The sequence below is a fragment of the Ictalurus furcatus genome, chromosome 13 (assembly GCF_023375685.1).
Source record: "Ictalurus furcatus strain D&B chromosome 13, Billie_1.0, whole genome shotgun sequence".
Lineage (NCBI taxonomy): Eukaryota > Metazoa > Chordata > Actinopteri > Siluriformes > Ictaluridae > Ictalurus > Ictalurus furcatus.
Genome location: NC_071267.1, coordinates 5542037 through 5559914, shown reverse-complemented (window position 1 = coordinate 5559914; position 17878 = coordinate 5542037). Strand labels below are relative to the sequence as shown.

At 39.3% G+C, this 17878-nt stretch overlaps 1 protein-coding gene across 2 annotated transcripts; it reads left to right on the top strand.

Annotated features, from left to right (window-relative positions):
* Positions 1-12072: 12072 nt before the first annotated feature.
* Positions 12073-17236, top strand: LOC128617540 (transmembrane protein 273-like). Of its 2 annotated transcripts, none has more exons than XM_053640696.1 (5): positions 12073-12242; positions 14255-14308; positions 14485-14601; positions 14713-14737; positions 14835-17236. In XM_053640696.1, the coding sequence occupies exons 1-5, from the start codon at positions 12191-12193 to the stop codon at positions 14857-14859; spliced, it is 273 nt and encodes a 90-aa protein (XP_053496671.1). In that variant the 5' UTR covers positions 12073-12190; the 3' UTR covers positions 14860-17236. The 2 variants fall into 2 exon arrangements, with proteins under 2 accessions (XP_053496671.1, XP_053496670.1); XM_053640695.1 differs by having other exon boundaries at positions 14832-17236.
* The last annotated feature ends 642 nt before the right edge of the window (positions 17237-17878 follow it).

The window sequence follows — 17878 nt, the reverse complement described above, 5'->3', positions numbered from 1 at the left end:
CCCCCTAAAGAGATGCTATTCAGGAAGATCCAGAGCTGCCTTATTTTTGCATGTGCTCTTGGGGTATAGGTGGCTGCACTGAGTCTGGGTGAGTGACTCATTTTTTCTCCTGCAAACAGCCAAGTCAAATATAGCCACTTGCATCAACTGAGCAAGTGTCACACAATTTAAGTGTGGAATAAGAGGCAAACCTGATTACCTTGAGAGGCTTGCGTTCGATATCACTCACACTAGTCATGCTTATTAGCAACACTTACTATCCAGAATCTCACTGGTTGTACTTGTCAGTTATTAGGAATTTTGCTATTTAAGTTTCTATGTCTCGCACTCAGTGACTTGTGGCTACGTCTTCTCACATTTCACTACTGCCCCATGTCATGCTAGTTATGCTGTCGTGTTATTTATGCTGTCATGCTATTTATGCTGTTCTATTTCAAACACCCTGTATTTTGTACACTAATGGCCCGAACCTCTTTCCGTCATACCCACCATAACTCGGCCAATCAGTCAGTCAGCTAGGCCCAGACAAGCAGAAGACGGCAAGAATGGTGGCTTTGCTGATCTGGCAAATTAAACATGTAAATTGAAACAGTACCTTCAATATCTGGAAATATAAATTAAATTAGGTCAATAAATATACAACAAATATGTAAAATGTACATATTACAACTACTGATAACTACTTATATTAAGAAATATAGAATATATTATGTAAGCACCTTTGTGTTATTCCTGCCTTCGGTTTTATATCTCACACCAGGGAAAGTCCAAATATAATATTTTAAACACATCACTCCCTCTTGGGCTGTGTCAGCAGCTAGAATTTCGAATAAATCTGGAGCTCTTTCACTATTTGCAAGTGCCCGTGTCAAAGGCAGATCAGATGGAGTAAGGCAGATGGCCTTCTACCCTCAGCAACCGAGACAACCAAATGGCTCTTGTGTCAAGTCTTATTCCAAGCAAGAAGGCAGGGCTATAATAGGACAACTGGAGCACTGCTGCATTCCCTCCTTAGAGTTTTACGTGGCAAAGACAAGCCCAGTGTGTTTGAAATGATGGACGTCCACAAGTGGGCCAAGCGCAGAGCAGCCGGAGAGAAAAAGAACATAATTTGCAGCCACATGGGATCAGAAAGCAGCAGACAAACATCTATGGCATGTACACTGACAATACATTAACAAAAGACAGTACACGTTTCTGCTGTATACTGATTACTAAGGTATATATACTCAAAAAGGAAAGAAAAAACATAAAACCATGATGATACACTAATTCACTTCCAAGGTTAAAATGTCTGAAACATAAGCATGTAAATAGTAAGAAAAGCTATGACTTTTATATAAAAGTCATAAAAATATATGAAATAAAAGACTTTTCTGTGAAAAGTCACCCTTATAGAAGTGCATAATTAATTAGATATATGTGCGAATAAAAGTAATAAATAAATCACTGAACACTCAACACAGTTTGGCCAAAGATTAATTTTACATTTGTAAGCATTGTTTTATTAAATGTTGTCAAAATTTATAAAACTTTTGTTAAAATACAGCTTTAGAAATATGTGAAAAATATCAAATTAATTAAAAGTTCAGTTCTAACATCAATTAATATAATTTAAATTTACATTTATTCATTTAGCAGATGCTTTTATCCAAAGCGAATTACAAACGAGGAAATACAAGCAAAAAAAAATTCTACAACATTTTTTTATAAACAGCTTTATAAAATAACAGATTACGTCCTTATTATGAAAAAATAAAATATATTAATCTAACCAGAACTGTATTATTATCCTATTCACCTGTAACAAAGTTATGCATTCAAATTTCAGCAGTCTGAAAGTTACTCACTGTACCTGAGTCTGATGGTGGCCCAGAGTCACATTCATCTGTTTGCTGTGAAAAGAAATGTTTCTGGCTTCAAGATGGCTAGCTGTACTATGTACTTTTATAAATTTTCATACAGTAGATAGCAGAGTCCCAGAGTTTCAGAAACCACATAAACAATCGCATAAGGCTATTTAAACTGAGCAAGCATGACCCATGTGTTCATGAGATTACAAAATTGTTGTAGTATGAAGCAAGATGTGTGATCATTTAGGAATGAAGATTTCACAACGCTAAACTAGAGATTAGAAGCAGCTCTCACAAGTTAAAGAAGTAAACATTGAATGGAGCCATCGTGTCTGGTGAAGGGATAAAGGGCAAAGGGAAATTGTGTATTTAAAAGAGTATTTAATGCATATAAAAATGTGTGCTTGTGTATTTCTTTTTTGTGAGTGTTGGTAATAAGGATGATTTGTGCCATATGTGTACTTTAAACTTGTACTTTATACTACTTTAAGTAACAAAACCTGTCTCTGGACTGACAGCACATACTGTAAAGGTAGTTGCAACTCCACAAGTACACTTCATAATATCATTTTAAATGACACATGAGCATTGTTTAAAAAATAGAAAGAAAGAGAGATAGACTGATGAGGACAGTACATTCACAATACTGCTGCATTTGCTTCACAACCTTCAAAACACTAACAAACTTTGATCCGGTCCTCTTCTGCTCTCCGAACCTGCCTGATCCATCCTGATACACTTCTTCTGGTTGGAATTCTCATCACTGGGAAATCACTCGCTGCTGCTGAGGATGGCTCCACATGGTGCAGCCTAAAGATCATTGAGATTGCTGAGGATAGTACTACTTAAAAACCACGAAGATGGCTTTGCGCCACAATTCATTTGAACAGTTATGCTATGATGGCTTAGGACTACAATTGCCACAAACAGTTTCTCCATCAACTTATAGTTGAACTATTTGACCATATACTACACAGGTGTAGAAGAGATTTATTTATATTTGCATCTCTTGTTACCCAGATGAGGATGGGTTTCCTTTTGAGTCTAGTTCCTCTAAGGTTTCTTCTTCATATTGTCTCTGGGAGTTTTTCCTCACCGTCTCGCATTCAGGATTTATATCCTGAATTTATATATTTCTGTAAAGCTGCGTTGTGACAATGTCCACTGTTAAAAACACTATACAAATTAAATTTAACTGAACTAACACTTGCTTTTAACAATCAAAACTTGCAGCTTGATGGTTGTAATCTGTGATAACAGTCTATAAATATCCTGATTATGTGTTAATGCTTTCTCACTTTGTTTTCCTTTATCATCCCTCCCTTCAGCAGCTGCTCTATTTTAGGTCTTGCACAGGTGACATGACTGGAGCTGGGCTTTGTATTACTTCCAAAATATGTCAAGCAGCTAGGTTACAGAGTTTTAGCCCTGTACAAGCATTAGCCTTTACTAAAAATAAGGAACATTTAGTGGTTCAGTTATTCAAATTTGCTGCAGAGTCTAGATCAGTTGGCCGTGAAGAGGGAAATGCTATTTATTCAGTGAGTAAGGTTCAGGCAATTTGATGCCCTAATTTCTAGTTGTTTTTAATCAGTAGTATTTAATGTACATTTCCAATTGTAAAATCCTTAAAGTTGTCTAAACAGAATAGATCCCAGCACAGATGCCAGAGGAATGAAATCCAAAATAAATCAGTGAGCGAATGACATATTCCAGCCCAGGACTTATTACTATGAGTACAAACTTTCTTTGCTGCTTTCATATTTATTAATCTCTTTCCTTACTGAACCTTTGCTTTCCTGGTGCACTTATTTTTTTATTTTATTTTTTTTTACAGTCAATCATTTCTGCCACATTTTGGTGCAGGTAATTCTTGGGATAACGAAGAAATCTTCAGAGGAACCAGACTCAAAAGGGAACCCATCCTCATTTGGGTGACACCAGATGATTATAAATAATTTTCCTCTGTAACTGTATACTATATAGTCGAAAAGTGCAATTGTGTAACCAGGAACTTGTGAGCTTATGTGCAGTTTATGAAGAATAAGGTAACGCAGGCTTGAGGGTATACTGTCTTCACTCCATCATCAAGAAACATGAAAGGTGGAACATATAGACCATGATAGTTAAGTCATTTGGTAGGCTTTTTGTAATAAATGCAAAATTGATATGACAGCCAATTGGCTGCTTATCTAACTAAGGTCACATCTTATCAAACCTTTATTTGTTTATCCTCTACTGGAACATCCGGACATCATGGTGTTCTAGCAGTTTAACCTAGACGTACTAAAGGCATGAGCTAGTTTCCTTTCAAAGGGAATTCAATGTTGTGTGAGCTTCACACTGTGCAAGGAGCCTTCGCGCGTGACCAGCATCTTAAGTCTGTGTGAAATCATGCCTATTTATAGTCCTGCCGTGGTCAGGTGACGTGGCATTTCACATGTCGCATGACTATAAAATGGCACCTGTAAACCACGTCATCATGCCATGTCACTCTTTCCTTTGGATCCAACACCTTCCCTTCCAGGTTTTTTTTTAAAAAAAAAAAAAGCTTTACATTAACCCTATGACTCTGAGGAGCCAGAGGGGGGAGCCAGTGCATAATTTTTATGGGAGTGGAGCATGCTGCCCTATATATATATATATATATATATATATGATAGATAGATAGATAGATAGATAGATATAGATACATAGATAGATATATTTATTTAAAAAAGGGCACAGTAGCTGTGTCCGAAATCGTGTATTGTGATAGTACATACTGCATTCAATGCTTTACCTACTGCACAGCCATTGAAACAGTACGTACTAATCAGTATGCATATGTGTAGTATGAATACAATCCCATACATACTAAATCTGCTATGTTAGCATTGTCATGTGACCTTTGATGTCATCATACAGTAAACACAAAAATCTTAAAGGGACCACTAGATTAAAGCAACTGCAAGAAAATGCACATCAGTGCAGAAACGGTAAAATGCACATCAGGAAAGTTAACTGAATTAGCAATTTAATGTGGGCAGTGTTAACAGGCTGAGGTAAGTTAGTTGCTGTTAGCTTGGCCAGCTAAGACATGATGGAGATCACAAAAAAGGTATCAAACACAGTGACACCGTGTAATACCACCTTGGCATTGGTTGGCGAAGCCTATGTGGCAGCAGCTCTTGCTTGTGGATCTCAGCATATAATGGCATTGTGGCAGGCCTACCAGGCAGACCTGCCGACCTGTGAGGGAGCACAGAAGATGAATGTGACAGCCTGCCTCCCTCTGCTGAAAGCCAGGGGGAGTGGATGGCCACAGTTGCAGCCTGCTAGTAGGCCTGATTTAAAATGATAATCTGTGTCGAAAAGCCAAAAAGACGTGGAGAAAGGTACCAGGGGACAAGAGGTTTTTAGGGCAGTTAGCCCACAGTATTACTGTAGGGCTGCCCTAGCCAATGTCATCCCTAGTTTTCAGTTTCTCTGGTCAGTGAGCTGTCATAGTGCAACAAAAAGCTGATGCTTTCCCTCCACCAAAATGTGGAAAGTTAATGTCACTAAAGACTAGCGTGAAAACTACTGCAAAATGTGTCTCCGTGTGTTCTATCCTCCATAGAAAAAGGTACCAGGTCCAGTTCATAGCTTGATGCCCCCGCCCTTTCAGAGGCATGCTCACCACAGTAGTCAGCAAAATGTAGAGCCCGACGTTAGCCCTGGAAATAGATCTCTCTTGGACAAAGGGGCCATAGAACATGTACCTCTTCTCTGAGGGAAGGAGGTTTTACAGCCGTTATTTCCTGGTTCACAGAAAAGATGAGGTATGCGGCCAATTTTAGATCTGTGTCATCTTAATCGTACTCTTCTGACATACAGGTTCAGTATGTTGATGCTCTAACGTATCATTCCACAGACTCAGTTTGAGGATTGGTTTGTGACAATCGATCTAAAAAAGACGTATATTCCATTGCCCAGTCACAGGAAGTTCCATAGGTTCAGGTTTGGAGGCAACGCATGTCAATATTGTTTTTTCCTTTCAGTCTAGCCTTTTCCCCTTGCACCGTCACAAAGTGCATGGATGCCACGCTGGCTCCTTTGCAACTCCAGGGCCTCTGTGCGCTAAACTACCTGGACGACTGTATAATTCTAGCATGGTCCAGGAAGTTGGCAATTCACCCAAGTAAGTTGTTCTCACCCACGTAAGGAACTTGAAGCTCAGGTTGAACCTCAGGGAAAGTTGCTTCTCCAATTGAGAGCGACTTTTCTATGGGTTGTATGGGATTCAAATACGATGAGGGTGTGTCTATCCCCAACATGCACGGGGCAGTCCTATAGACATTGAGCAAGATAAGGTTAGGTCTGGGTATCCCCTCATGTCTCTATGGAGGCTGTTGGGGCTTATCGCAGCAACAGCCAATGTCATACCATTGGGCCCATTGCACATGAGACCTTTCAGTGGTGGATGGAAGTTTAATCAGTGTCTAATTGCCTACATGCTCTGAAAATTTGGAGGTGTCCCCAGTTTATAGCCTCAGGTCACACTCTTGGAACATCTCTTATCGCAAGATGGTAATGTCAGACGCCTCCCTCATAGCCTCTGGAGCGGCCCTCAACTAATGTGGTATATAAAAATTGCCTAGAAATGTGGGCCATACTCCTTTTCCTCAGTTGAGAGATCACCATATTTTAGACAATACAGCGGTGGTCTCATATATCAACCACCATGGACGATTATGTTTGCTCCCGCTGTACAGGCAGGCTCAACTAATTCTTCTCTGGTGGAGGGAAAGTTTTGTCAGTGAGTGAAATCTACATTCTGGGTGACCGAATTGTGGGGGTAGACAGCCTGTCGAGGAAGAGGCTAAGGCCCGCGAATTGGAGGCTCCATCCACAAGTAGGTAAATCCATATGGTGGAGGTTCGGCTGAGCGGAAATGGATGTGTTTGTCTCTGAGGAGACAACACACTGCATGCTGTGGTTTGCCCTGACCTTGATTAATCACCCTCAGCCAGAACTATGGAAACTGAGTCTGGCCCCTGAGGGGTACTAGCTCATAGATTCCAGTCTCTCAACTGAGTTTGTAATGGTCTGCAGTTATATAGTGCTTTTTTAACCTTAGCAGTTCTACAAAACACATTACACTGATTCTCATTCACCCATTCACACACACACACACACACACACACACACCAATGGTAGCAGAGCTGCCATGCAAGGTGCTAGCTTGCCATCGGGAGCAACTTGGGGTTGAGTGTCTTGCCCAAGGACACTTTGGCATGTGGAGTCACATGGGCTGGGAATCGAACTGCCAACCCTACGATTAGTGGACAACCCAACTGAGCCAGCACCTACCACCACCTATTAGCTGACAACCACCTGAGCCACAGCCGCCCACAAGGTTGTAGAGGTTGTTAAACGCTAGGGCACCATCCACAAGAAAATTGTATGCATTCAACTAGCAACTTTTTAGCGTGGTGTGAGGAATAACACTGAGACCCAGTAGCTGCACAATAACTACAGTACTAGAGTTCTTACAGGAACGTTTCTCAGCAGAGTTGGCTCCTTCAACAATTAGGGTCTATGTGCCCACCATTTTGGCCAGCCATGCCCCTATTAATGGAGCCTCTGTGACAGGCTCAGTTGACTCATTATGACGGAGTGGGTATACTCGTTCCCACAGCGTGAAGCTCATGCAACGTTGAGTTCTCTTTGAAAGGGATCGTCTGGGTTAAGCATGTAACCCTGTTCCCTGAGAAGGGAAAAAGACATTGTGTAGCTTTGTCATACTGGGGCATGCCTGTGAATTGCGTCTTTGGTTCAGATAATAGAGGCTGATGACGTGGTTTAGAGGCTCCATTTTAGAGTCACGCTATGCACAAAATGCCATGTCACATAACCTTGGTAGGCCTATAAATAGGCATGATTTCACACAGATTTCAGATACTTCATTCATGAACGAGGGTGCTTACCACAGAGTGAAGCTCACACAACTTCCTGTTCCCTTCTCAGGGAACAGTGTTACATTTGTAACCCAAATGTTTTTCTGTGTAAGGACAGTATTTTCCCCCAATTTTCAACTGAGCAGTTTTAATGAGTCTGCACCCAATGGAGTCTGTGCATCTGTGGCATGGTTGTTGGTACCAGATGGGCTGGTTTGAGTATTCAAGAAACTGCTGATCTCCTGGGATTTTCATGCACAATAATCTGTAGAGTTTACACAGAATGGTGCGAAAAACAAAAACAAGAGAACTGGACTGACAGGAGTGGAGCCTGATGTGGTCTTCAACTGTTGTAACCCATCTGCCTCAAGGTTTGATGTGTTGTGTGTTATGACATGTTTTTTCTGACCACATACTGTAGGCTGTAAAGAGTGGTTATTTTACTATATCGCCCCTGTCAGCTCGAAACAGTCTGTGCATTGTCCTGTGACCTCTTTCATCAACAAGGTGTTTCCGCCCACAGAACCATTTTTCGCACCAGTCTGTGTAAACTCTACAGACTGTTGCATGTGATAGATAATTCCACCCAGGAGATCAGCAGTTTCTGAAATACTTAAAACAGCAACAAGCATGCCACTGTCAAAGTCATTGGAAATAGGATTTCTGTTATTTGTGAATATTATCTGAAGCTCTTGACCTGTATCTGCATGATTTTATGTATAGTGCTTCTGTCACATGATTGGCTGTTTGGATAATTGGGTGAATGAATGGGTGTACAGGTATTCCTGTTAATATGGCTGGTGAGTGTATATTTTTATAGTCAATCTTTCTTAAATGGAAATAGGCTGTCCTAGTAATATTATCTATATGATCGTCAAAGGAGACAAAATAGACACACCAAATTTTTTCACCACTACACAAGATTCTATCTTTTCTTTCTAAAATCCTCGAACACACTGTCTATGATCAACTGTCTATCTCTCACAGAACAACCTCCAAGATCCTCCAATTTTCAAAGTGGCACATTCCACAGACTGTCCTTTTACAGTAGCTATCACTGAGAATCTACAGTGTCCTCACTATTATTGGCACTATTGGTAAATATGAGCAAAGTAGGCTGTGAAAAAATCTTTATTGTTTAACCTTTTGTTTAAAAATTCACAAAAATTCTCTGCTCTCATGGATATCAAACAATTGTCAACAAAACACAGGTTTATCAAAAAAATCTTTCTTAAATATAGGTGTGCAACAATTATTGGCAGCCCTATGAATTCTTATGATAAAAATATATTTGAAGTATATTCCCTTTATTGATATTAATATTTTAATTTTTTTAGTACAACTGGGTGACTAGGAATAGAAAATTGTTCAACCATGACTTCCTGTATTTCCAATATTAGTGGAGTGCACTGTACATGCTGCAAGATCTTCCAAACTGCCATAGTCCGCATCCTCCTCAACCTTTCAGCAGCATTTGACACAATCAACTACAAGACTCTCTTGTCTATCCTCATGAGTCTTGGAATTCGTGGCACAGCATGGCAATGGTTTGATTCCTTTCTGAAAGGTCAGTCATATCAGGTAACATGAAGGGGATCCACATCTGCTCTACACAGACTCTCCACTGGTGTCCCACACGGCTCAGTACTTGGTCTTCTTCTGTTCTACCTCTATCCTCGAGCTCTTGATGAGGTCATATCCTCATATGGGTTTTCATACCATTGCTACTGTATGCGGATGCACTCAACTCTTCCTCTCCTTCCCTTCCTCAGACACTCATGTTTCTGCTCAGATCTCAGCATGTCTGGCAATGCATCAGGTGAAACTTAACCCCAGCAAAACCGAACATCCAGGTGATTCATCCCATGTCAGGATCTTGTGATCTCCATGAACAACTCTCCTTCAGTCACTCACCTTGGGGTAACCATGGACAATCAACTGTCCTTTTCCTCTCACGTTGCTAATCTGATGCGCTCATGTTGATTTCTCTTATACACCATCAGAAGGATTCATCAGAAGGTGCTTGTCCAGTCCCTTGTCATTTCAAGACTGGACAACTGCAAGGTGCTCCAGGCAGGCTTGCCTCTGAGTGCCATTTGACCTCTGCAACTGATTCATAATGCAGCTGCATGACTTGTTTCCAACATTCCTAAGTTCTCCCACACCACCCCATTGCGACGCTCCCTCCACTAGCTTCCTGTATCTGCCTCCTTGCCTACAAAGCCAAAAATGGACCAGCACCCAGTTATCTTAAAGCACTTATCACACCCTGTACTGCACCATGATCCCTCTGATCCTCTAGCACTGCTCAACTGGTCCCACCATCTCTCAGGTTACAAGGGAGGCATGCATCAAAACTCTTCTCTGTTCTGACACCTAGGTGGTGGAATGAACTTCCCATAGATTTCCAAACAGATGAGTCACTGGCAGTCTTCAGACCTATGTCTTCCGGAAGTACTTATATTAGCACTTGAATTTTATTTATTTATTTTATTTTGTCATTTGTGTGCTTTTCTTACTATTTTACTATTCTGTCCAAGAGAGTTTTTTGACTGATGGTATTCTTAGTTCAAGACCTAGTGAACTAGTATGAAGATGTATTTATTGATAGTGACTTCAAAGCAATTCTGTAAGTCACTCTGGATAAGTAATCCATCCATCCATCTTCTATACCACTTTATCCTTTTCAAGGTCACGGGGAACCTGGAGCCTATCCCAGGGAGAATCGGGCACAAGGCGGGGTACACCCTGAACAGGGTGCCAATCCATCGCAGGGCACCATCACATACACATTCACACACCCATTCATACACTATGCACACTTTAGACATGCCAGTCAGCCTACCATGCATGTCTTTGGACTGGGGAAGGAAACTGGAGTACCCAGAGGAAACCCCCACAGCACGGGGAGAACATGCAAACTCCGCCCACACAGGGCCACGGTGGGAATCGAACCTCCGACCCTGGAGGTGTGAGGCGAACGTGCGAACCACTAAGCCACCATGCGCCCTGGATAAGTAATAAATGCTGTAAATGTAAATGCGTAAATGTAAGCGATGCAACTGACAAGCAGTTGAAAAATGCAACGATATATCTAGCATGGAGCAGCCTTTGGCCAAAATAAAAGCATTTCTCCTTTGTTTGAAGTGCTATCTGTGTTGTTTAGCTGTTAGAAAATGTTGTGTGTAGTGGAACTTGCCAATTACATCTTTAAACAGATAGCAGTCAGTCAGATACATGAATCACCTGTTTTCTTGTCAAAAGTTGCATGAGATGTACAGTGCTGTGAAAAAACAGACGTGATTTCTTCTGTTTTTGTGTATATCTCATACTAGACATGTTTTTGATCTCCAAACAAAAAACAACATAAAACAAAGGCAACCTGAGTAAACACACAATACAGGTTTGATTATTTTTTTAATTTATTGAAGCAAAAAAAAAAATTCCAATCCAGGGTGCATTCCCACCCTATACCCAGCATTCATTGGAAAGGCTCCGTGACCCTCATCTGGATAAAGTAGCTACTGAAGATGAATGAACACAGATCAAAGTTGGGGTACTAATAACCTGAGGGTTTTGGTGGAATATGTGTTGTAGAAAAAATACTGAAAGGTACACTCTAACAGTGTTTCCTGAGTTTTTGATCCCCGCTTGAAAATAGCACATACGATTGTATGATAAATTATTGTGCACGATAAACACGATAAATGATTGTGTATCAGTTATTCATGCTTATGCAATTCTCCAGCTCTTTTTGCCCAGGAAGTTACTAAAGGTCACTGACCCAAACCTGATACCACTTGGATGTCACTGTTGAAGAGTGTGACGACTGTGTAAGAAGCTATTGCAAACATCACATATTGAAGGCCAAGTGATGGCAGAGAGTTGTATCAAGTGTCCCTCTTAAACAGGCTTGTATTTCAAAACAAAGATGACAATTGTTCTTATATGCATGCAGGGGGTTCAGATTCTTGTTTTGCAAATTAGGTTAGGTTCTCAGAAAGGAAATGTATCCACAGTATAAACATACTCTTATTGCATAAATTGACCTGAGCTGATACACACACACACACACGCACACACTTGCAGAGTATGCTGAACATACCCATGTACTTATAAAATCTTTGTACTGCATCTTATTCTTCACCACAAAACTGACTGATCCTGTCAAAAGCATTTTGCAAGAATGCAGTAGCTACACACTCAAACACTCTAGGCTGTGATGTGCAGTCACATATTCATCAACTCATATTTGCTTTCTGTGTTGAGCTAATTGGGTCAAACGCTAAAGCTGCAGCATCAGAGAGTTTATATCTCTTCCTTTAATCTGAAAGCCTCTACAGGGTATGAACAGGAAATGGCTTCATTTCTTAAGAACACACGCTTGAGAAAAGTTTTGATTGAACCCCTTCAAATATGCATGACCTTCAAAGACATTACTTTGTCATTACATTTCTTTTCATTGTTGGTAAGTAATTCTTATCTTCATGTCTGGTTTGCTGCATGATGAGCAACTGAGCATTGTTAGGCAGTTTATTGTAGACATTAAGCTTAAATTTAGACATTATGCTATATAATCTGGCTTTAGCCTATTTTTTGTATGAATATATGTATTGTGTATACAATTATAGCAGATTTAACAAGCACATAATCCAGTGCAAATGATTCATGTGGACTCCATCTGAGGTGTATTGGGGTGCAAATTTTGAGGTGCATCTGGCTTTTCACCCTAACAGACACTTTTGTTATGTTGTAACACATTTGTTATGTTGTAATAGTTGTAATGACTAAGAAACACGAACTGTCAGCTTTTATTTGAGTGTATTTCCAAATATCCATTGGAAGAATATCTTAGGAATGAGCCCTTTATGTACATTGTACTCTCAAACATCGCCTCTAGAGGTGAAAATTCATGATGTGAAATTTGTCCTGTATAAAAGTGTTGTTGTAGCATAGGAACCCAAAGAACAACAGGATCTTATGTGTGTAACTTAAAGTGTGTGCTGTAATAATATGATAGCTATATGTTTTTTGGTAACTATATGTCGTTACCAGCTGATTCAAATGACCATTTAAACATGATGCCACCATAACATACAGTATATCAGAATAAAGCCCTTATATTTCAAGAGATCTGATGTACACACTTGGATCGTATTTGAATAATCAGGTTTTTCAGCACATGTATACATTTAATCTGAGATCTTTTTCATGCAATTATAACTGGTTAAAACAGAGGAAACAGTCTGGCAATGACTCCATGTTTAAGAACAGTTGCTGAAAATGTGACTTTTGGTGGATTTATTGCCAAATACTGTATGGACATAATGGACATATGACACAAAGCAAGCCATTATGAGGCTTAATATTCGAGCAGAAACTTAGCTAAAACCTTATCTGTGTCAAAATCTTCTGGAAACATGTTAAGAAATCATACCACTGCTATGGCCAGGCAAATGGCCAGGTATACCATGAGTACAACCATGTATTCCACTTGTACCTTGTCTGCTCAGATTAAACCAACTGCCTTAAGGATAAGACTGACATATGCTACTGAAGCAAGTATTTAGGCCCCTAATCCCTTAAACTCCCCGGACCTCACTCTATAAACCCCTATAAACTCCTCACTCTTGTAACTTCCATAATTGCTGAATAGTTAACAACATAATAATATGTTTTAAACTGAATGACTGAATAATCAATCCAGGTGTTAAACAGTTAACTGAACACGTCCATCATCCAATTTCACTTAGGAAAGACAAGACTAAAATAAGCTGAGAATAAAAACAGCTGCACAATAGGTGGTGAATTATAGACTTTGAGGGTCAGATACTCTCTGACAAGCAAATCTGAAATCAAGTATTACTACAGCTTTATTGTTCAGGGCAGTGGTGGTTTAGTGATTAAGCTTCACAGGATTCCAGGACTGCTAGAAAACTTGAATTTGATTCTGATTTACTTGTAATTGGTTATGGATACAAGTGTCTGGCATACAGTGTACTTTATATTTACATATGCTTATGTTCATCCAGGGTGTCCAGATTCCACATTTTCCTCCTGCCTCTCAGAAACAATCCAGACACACAAAACAAGATTGGCTACAACAAATTGTCAATAAGTGTGGATGAGTGTGTGAATGTGTGTGTGTGTACTGGTGTCACTGGGTTAAATAAACCAGACAGAAGTAGCAGAACATATCATTGATCTTATCTCAGTTCTCAGTTCCACTCTACGTAAAATAAACTTCCTGTTTTTGTCAATCAAAGTGTCCGTGAGGTAACTGAAACAGCGTATACATAAGTGTGCTGCTAGGCCTCACATCAACAAAACACACACCCACCCACCCACCCACAAATCCCAGTTACTGCACCAAATGCAACTTATGATTCATGATGTTCATTTTTTTTTTTAAAACTTTATAAATCTCTGAGCATGACATTTGCAGGTTGCCTTAAATGACAATAATGTGATAATTTTTAGACACACTCTTCATACATGTAAGAGGGGATGACCCATCCGCTGTACAGGAACCAGGTAAGTGAATATCGTTCTCTGATATTCATGCCACTGATATACAAAAACATACATTTTTGTAATCATTCTCATCCAATCGGTTACATCATGTATAATTATAGAAGCCTATAACACATCCATTTGTGTCCTTTTTTTTTGTCCACAAAGTCACTTTTCTCTCTCAATTTTTCCCTGAGCCTCAGAACTGAAATATGCATTAATAGGAATAGGGATCGGTGTATTTCTCTCCATCTGCTTCCTTGCAATAAAGATATACATGATCAAAAGACACATGCTGGACAATGAACAGTCAGGTAAGTCCATTACAAAACATAAAGGGCATATTTTCCCTCTAACATACCATTATTCTCCAAACTAATATTAGAATTCCTTGTTTTGTTTTTTTTTTGTTGTTTTTTTTTTAGAGGATTCGATAAGAGGATTTACACGGTAAACAATTATTCACTTATTCTATTGTTTGTCTACATTTTTATAACAGTTATTACACTGATACTTTCATAACTATATTTTTCATTCCTTTTAGAAGTATTGATGCTGAAAACAGGACCTGATCAACGAAGCAAAACCTGTTCACAGAAGGGATAAGCTATAGGGCTGATCACAGAGTTTTATGTTATTTTTTAACGTTTGTAATGTCTGTAAAGCATGTAATGTTATTGTGTTATTCCTATTAAGGAAATTAGGTCATTTTGGTGCACGGTGGGTTAGTGGTTAGTATGTTTGCCTCACACCTCTAGGGCTGGGGGTTCGAAACATTTTTGCATGTTTTCCCCATGCTTCGGGGGTTTCCACCAACATGTGTTGTAGGCTGATTGGCATCTCTATATTGTCTGTTGTGTGTGTGTGCTTGTGCAATGGGTTGGTACCCCATCCAAGGTGCCCCCCCGCTTTGTGCCCGAGTCCCCTGGAACAGGCTCCAGGCTCTGCACGACCCTGTGTAGGATAAACAGTGCAGAAAATAGATGGATGGATGGAATTGGAATTGAGCAATTAGAAAACTACTAATTACCCACACAGGCGCACGGTGGCTTAGTGGTTAGCACGTTCGCCTCACACCGCCAGGGTTGGGATTCAATTCCCGCGGCTCTGTGTGTGTGGAGTTTGCATGTTCTCCCCGTGCTGCGGGGGTTTCCTCTGGGTACTCGGGTTTCCTCCCCCAGTCCAAAGACATGCATGGTAGGCTGATTGGTATGTCCAAAGTGTCTGTAGTATATGAATGGGTGTGTGAATGTGTATGAGATTGTGCCCTGCGATGGATTGGCACCCTGTCCAGGGTGTACCCCGCCTTGTGCCCGATGCTCCCTGGGGTAGGCTCCAGGTTCCCCGTGACCCTGAAAAGGATAAGCGGTTGAAGATGGATGGATGGATAATTATCCACACAGTTAATACCTGGTTGCTTATTAATTATTATCTTTCTTTCTTTTTTTTTTACTGTAAAATCAAATTATTTTGTTTTAGAGCAATGTGTGATATCAGATCCTTGTGAATTCTGACTTGAAAAAAATCCTTGTGAATTCTGACTTGATTATTCTTTCTTTTGGGCCATTTTTCTTTCACATCACCTAGAGGTCACGCTTGAAATATTAGGTTTATGTAAGCCTTTACGGCATTTTTACAGACACACACACATATACACACACACACACAAGCACTCAGTAACCCTCAGTGACTTAGGGTCACTAGCACTGTAGCACTATAGTTTAGTTAAAGGCTACCTTGTTTTTGGTTTTGGAAACCAGTCCAGAAACAGAGTTGAAGCTCAGTTCAGCTTCAGTCCACAAAGAGAGACAGAGAGAGAGAGAGAGAGAGAGAGAGAGAGTGAAAGAGAGAACTGGTTACAGCATCAAATTCAGCTTTATTGAAGCTTTAAGCACAAGGAAAAAATCCTTTAGATATTTTCTTTTTAAATACACGCAAATCAATTCCATACAGGGACATTAAAGTTGTTTTTTTTTTTCTTTTTTTTCTTTTTTTTTTCTTTTTGTTGTTATTTCACATACAAGACACAAAAAGCATTTTAATTGCAGGTGACATTTAGTTCCAATAATATATGTTATATATGTCCAAACCCTTGGAATAATGTTATGAGACTTGGAAAGCAAGCTCTGGAAAAAAAAAAAAAAGAGAGAGAAAAAAAAACTTTCCTCATAAGCATTATTCTTAAACAAACAAACAAACAAACAAACAAACAAAACAGGACAGATCATTAGTCCACTCACCATTTATCATTAAAAAAAAACTATGGTGGAGAGTTTTATTTTACTATTTACTCTTTTTGGTTTTTGACAGTACACGACATTATGGATTTAGTGTAATATCATACATTATCCAGAAGAGGGAAGCCTACACTCTAAAATGCAGATCCTCAGCATACTGTATCAGTTTACACACATCGCCTCATTGTCAAGTGCAAGACTTGTAAGCAAGTCCGGTGACTCATGTTAGGATTGGTTCATTATTGTCAAAAGTGATGTATTGCTGAAAGAGAATATGATCCCAGTGCATTACTGTTCAAGAAGTACTCACTAGCTGACCAGAACTATGAGAAGTGTTGGAAGAAGTAGAAAAAGTAGCCAGCAATACAACAAATATAAACAAAAAGTGCTATAAACAATGTACAGGAAGCAGTCACCATGGGTATAGTCATGATACCTACTAATGAACAGAATACGATATTGATACTGATTCATTGTGAATTGCATTGGTTTACCTGCTTCAGGGGATAATCTCACCTGCACAATGTAGAAATGCTGTAGTTGCATGCAGGGAGATTTTTCCTTGCCATTGTCACCTCTGGTTTGCTCATTAGGGATGTAAGTCTACATCTGGATTTTGTCAAATTGTTAAAATTGCTACACAAATACAATTCAATTGATATGAAATAGAATTTATGTTCGCTAGACATATACACACATAAAAACTGTATAATTAATCAAACATTTACAGCACTTTAAAGCAACTTAAAGCTTTTTTCATGAGGAATACATAATAGGTGAAAATTTTACAAATTAGCTCCCACAGCATTCATTCAACCCAATATGCATCATCTGAAATTTCCTGAAGAACGTGGAAAGAAAAATGTTTTTCTTTGAAGTGAATTTTGATATTGACTGATAATGTCACTTTCAGTGTGCAATCATGTTACACAAAATATAAACTGAAAGTAAACTAGTGTTTAAGTTGAGTAAACCATTGGAATGTCTTTAAATGTCCTCATACCATTCACATAAATGCTAGTTAACCAAATTTTGTTTATGCTAATTCTATGCTTTTAAAAACCATCTTAGTCCTGTTACTGATTTAAAATAAAATGCAGAAAGTAAACCTTGTTAAAATGACATTGTTGTCTGAGATGGGTTAATGCAATTTTGAATGGTTAAGTGCATGACTTTTTAATTTCAATGTTGAAAAATGAAATCGAAATAAAGCTTCATTTTTAAGAGTTACAAGGGCTAAATGGCACTGTAGTCGTGGAATCACCACATGCGATGACGGTTACCTGGACATGGAGCTGTGTCACAGATTCTGATAGATATCTGACAGATAGTCTGATCTTCTTGATATTGTAGA

Bases quoted from the DNA above. Each gene is read 5' to 3' on its own strand.
- LOC128617540 (XM_053640695.1), top strand. From the start codon at position 12,191: ATGCATGACCTTCAAAGACATTACTTTGTCATTACATTTCTTTTCATT. The intron at 12,243-14,254 runs GTAAGTAATTCT...GATAATTTTTAG, and splicing joins TACATTTCTTTTCATTGTTG to ACACACTCTTCATACATGTA. The intron at 14,738-14,831 runs GTAAACAATTAT...CATTCCTTTTAG, and splicing joins TCGATAAGAGGATTTACACG to AAGTATTGATGCTGAAAACA.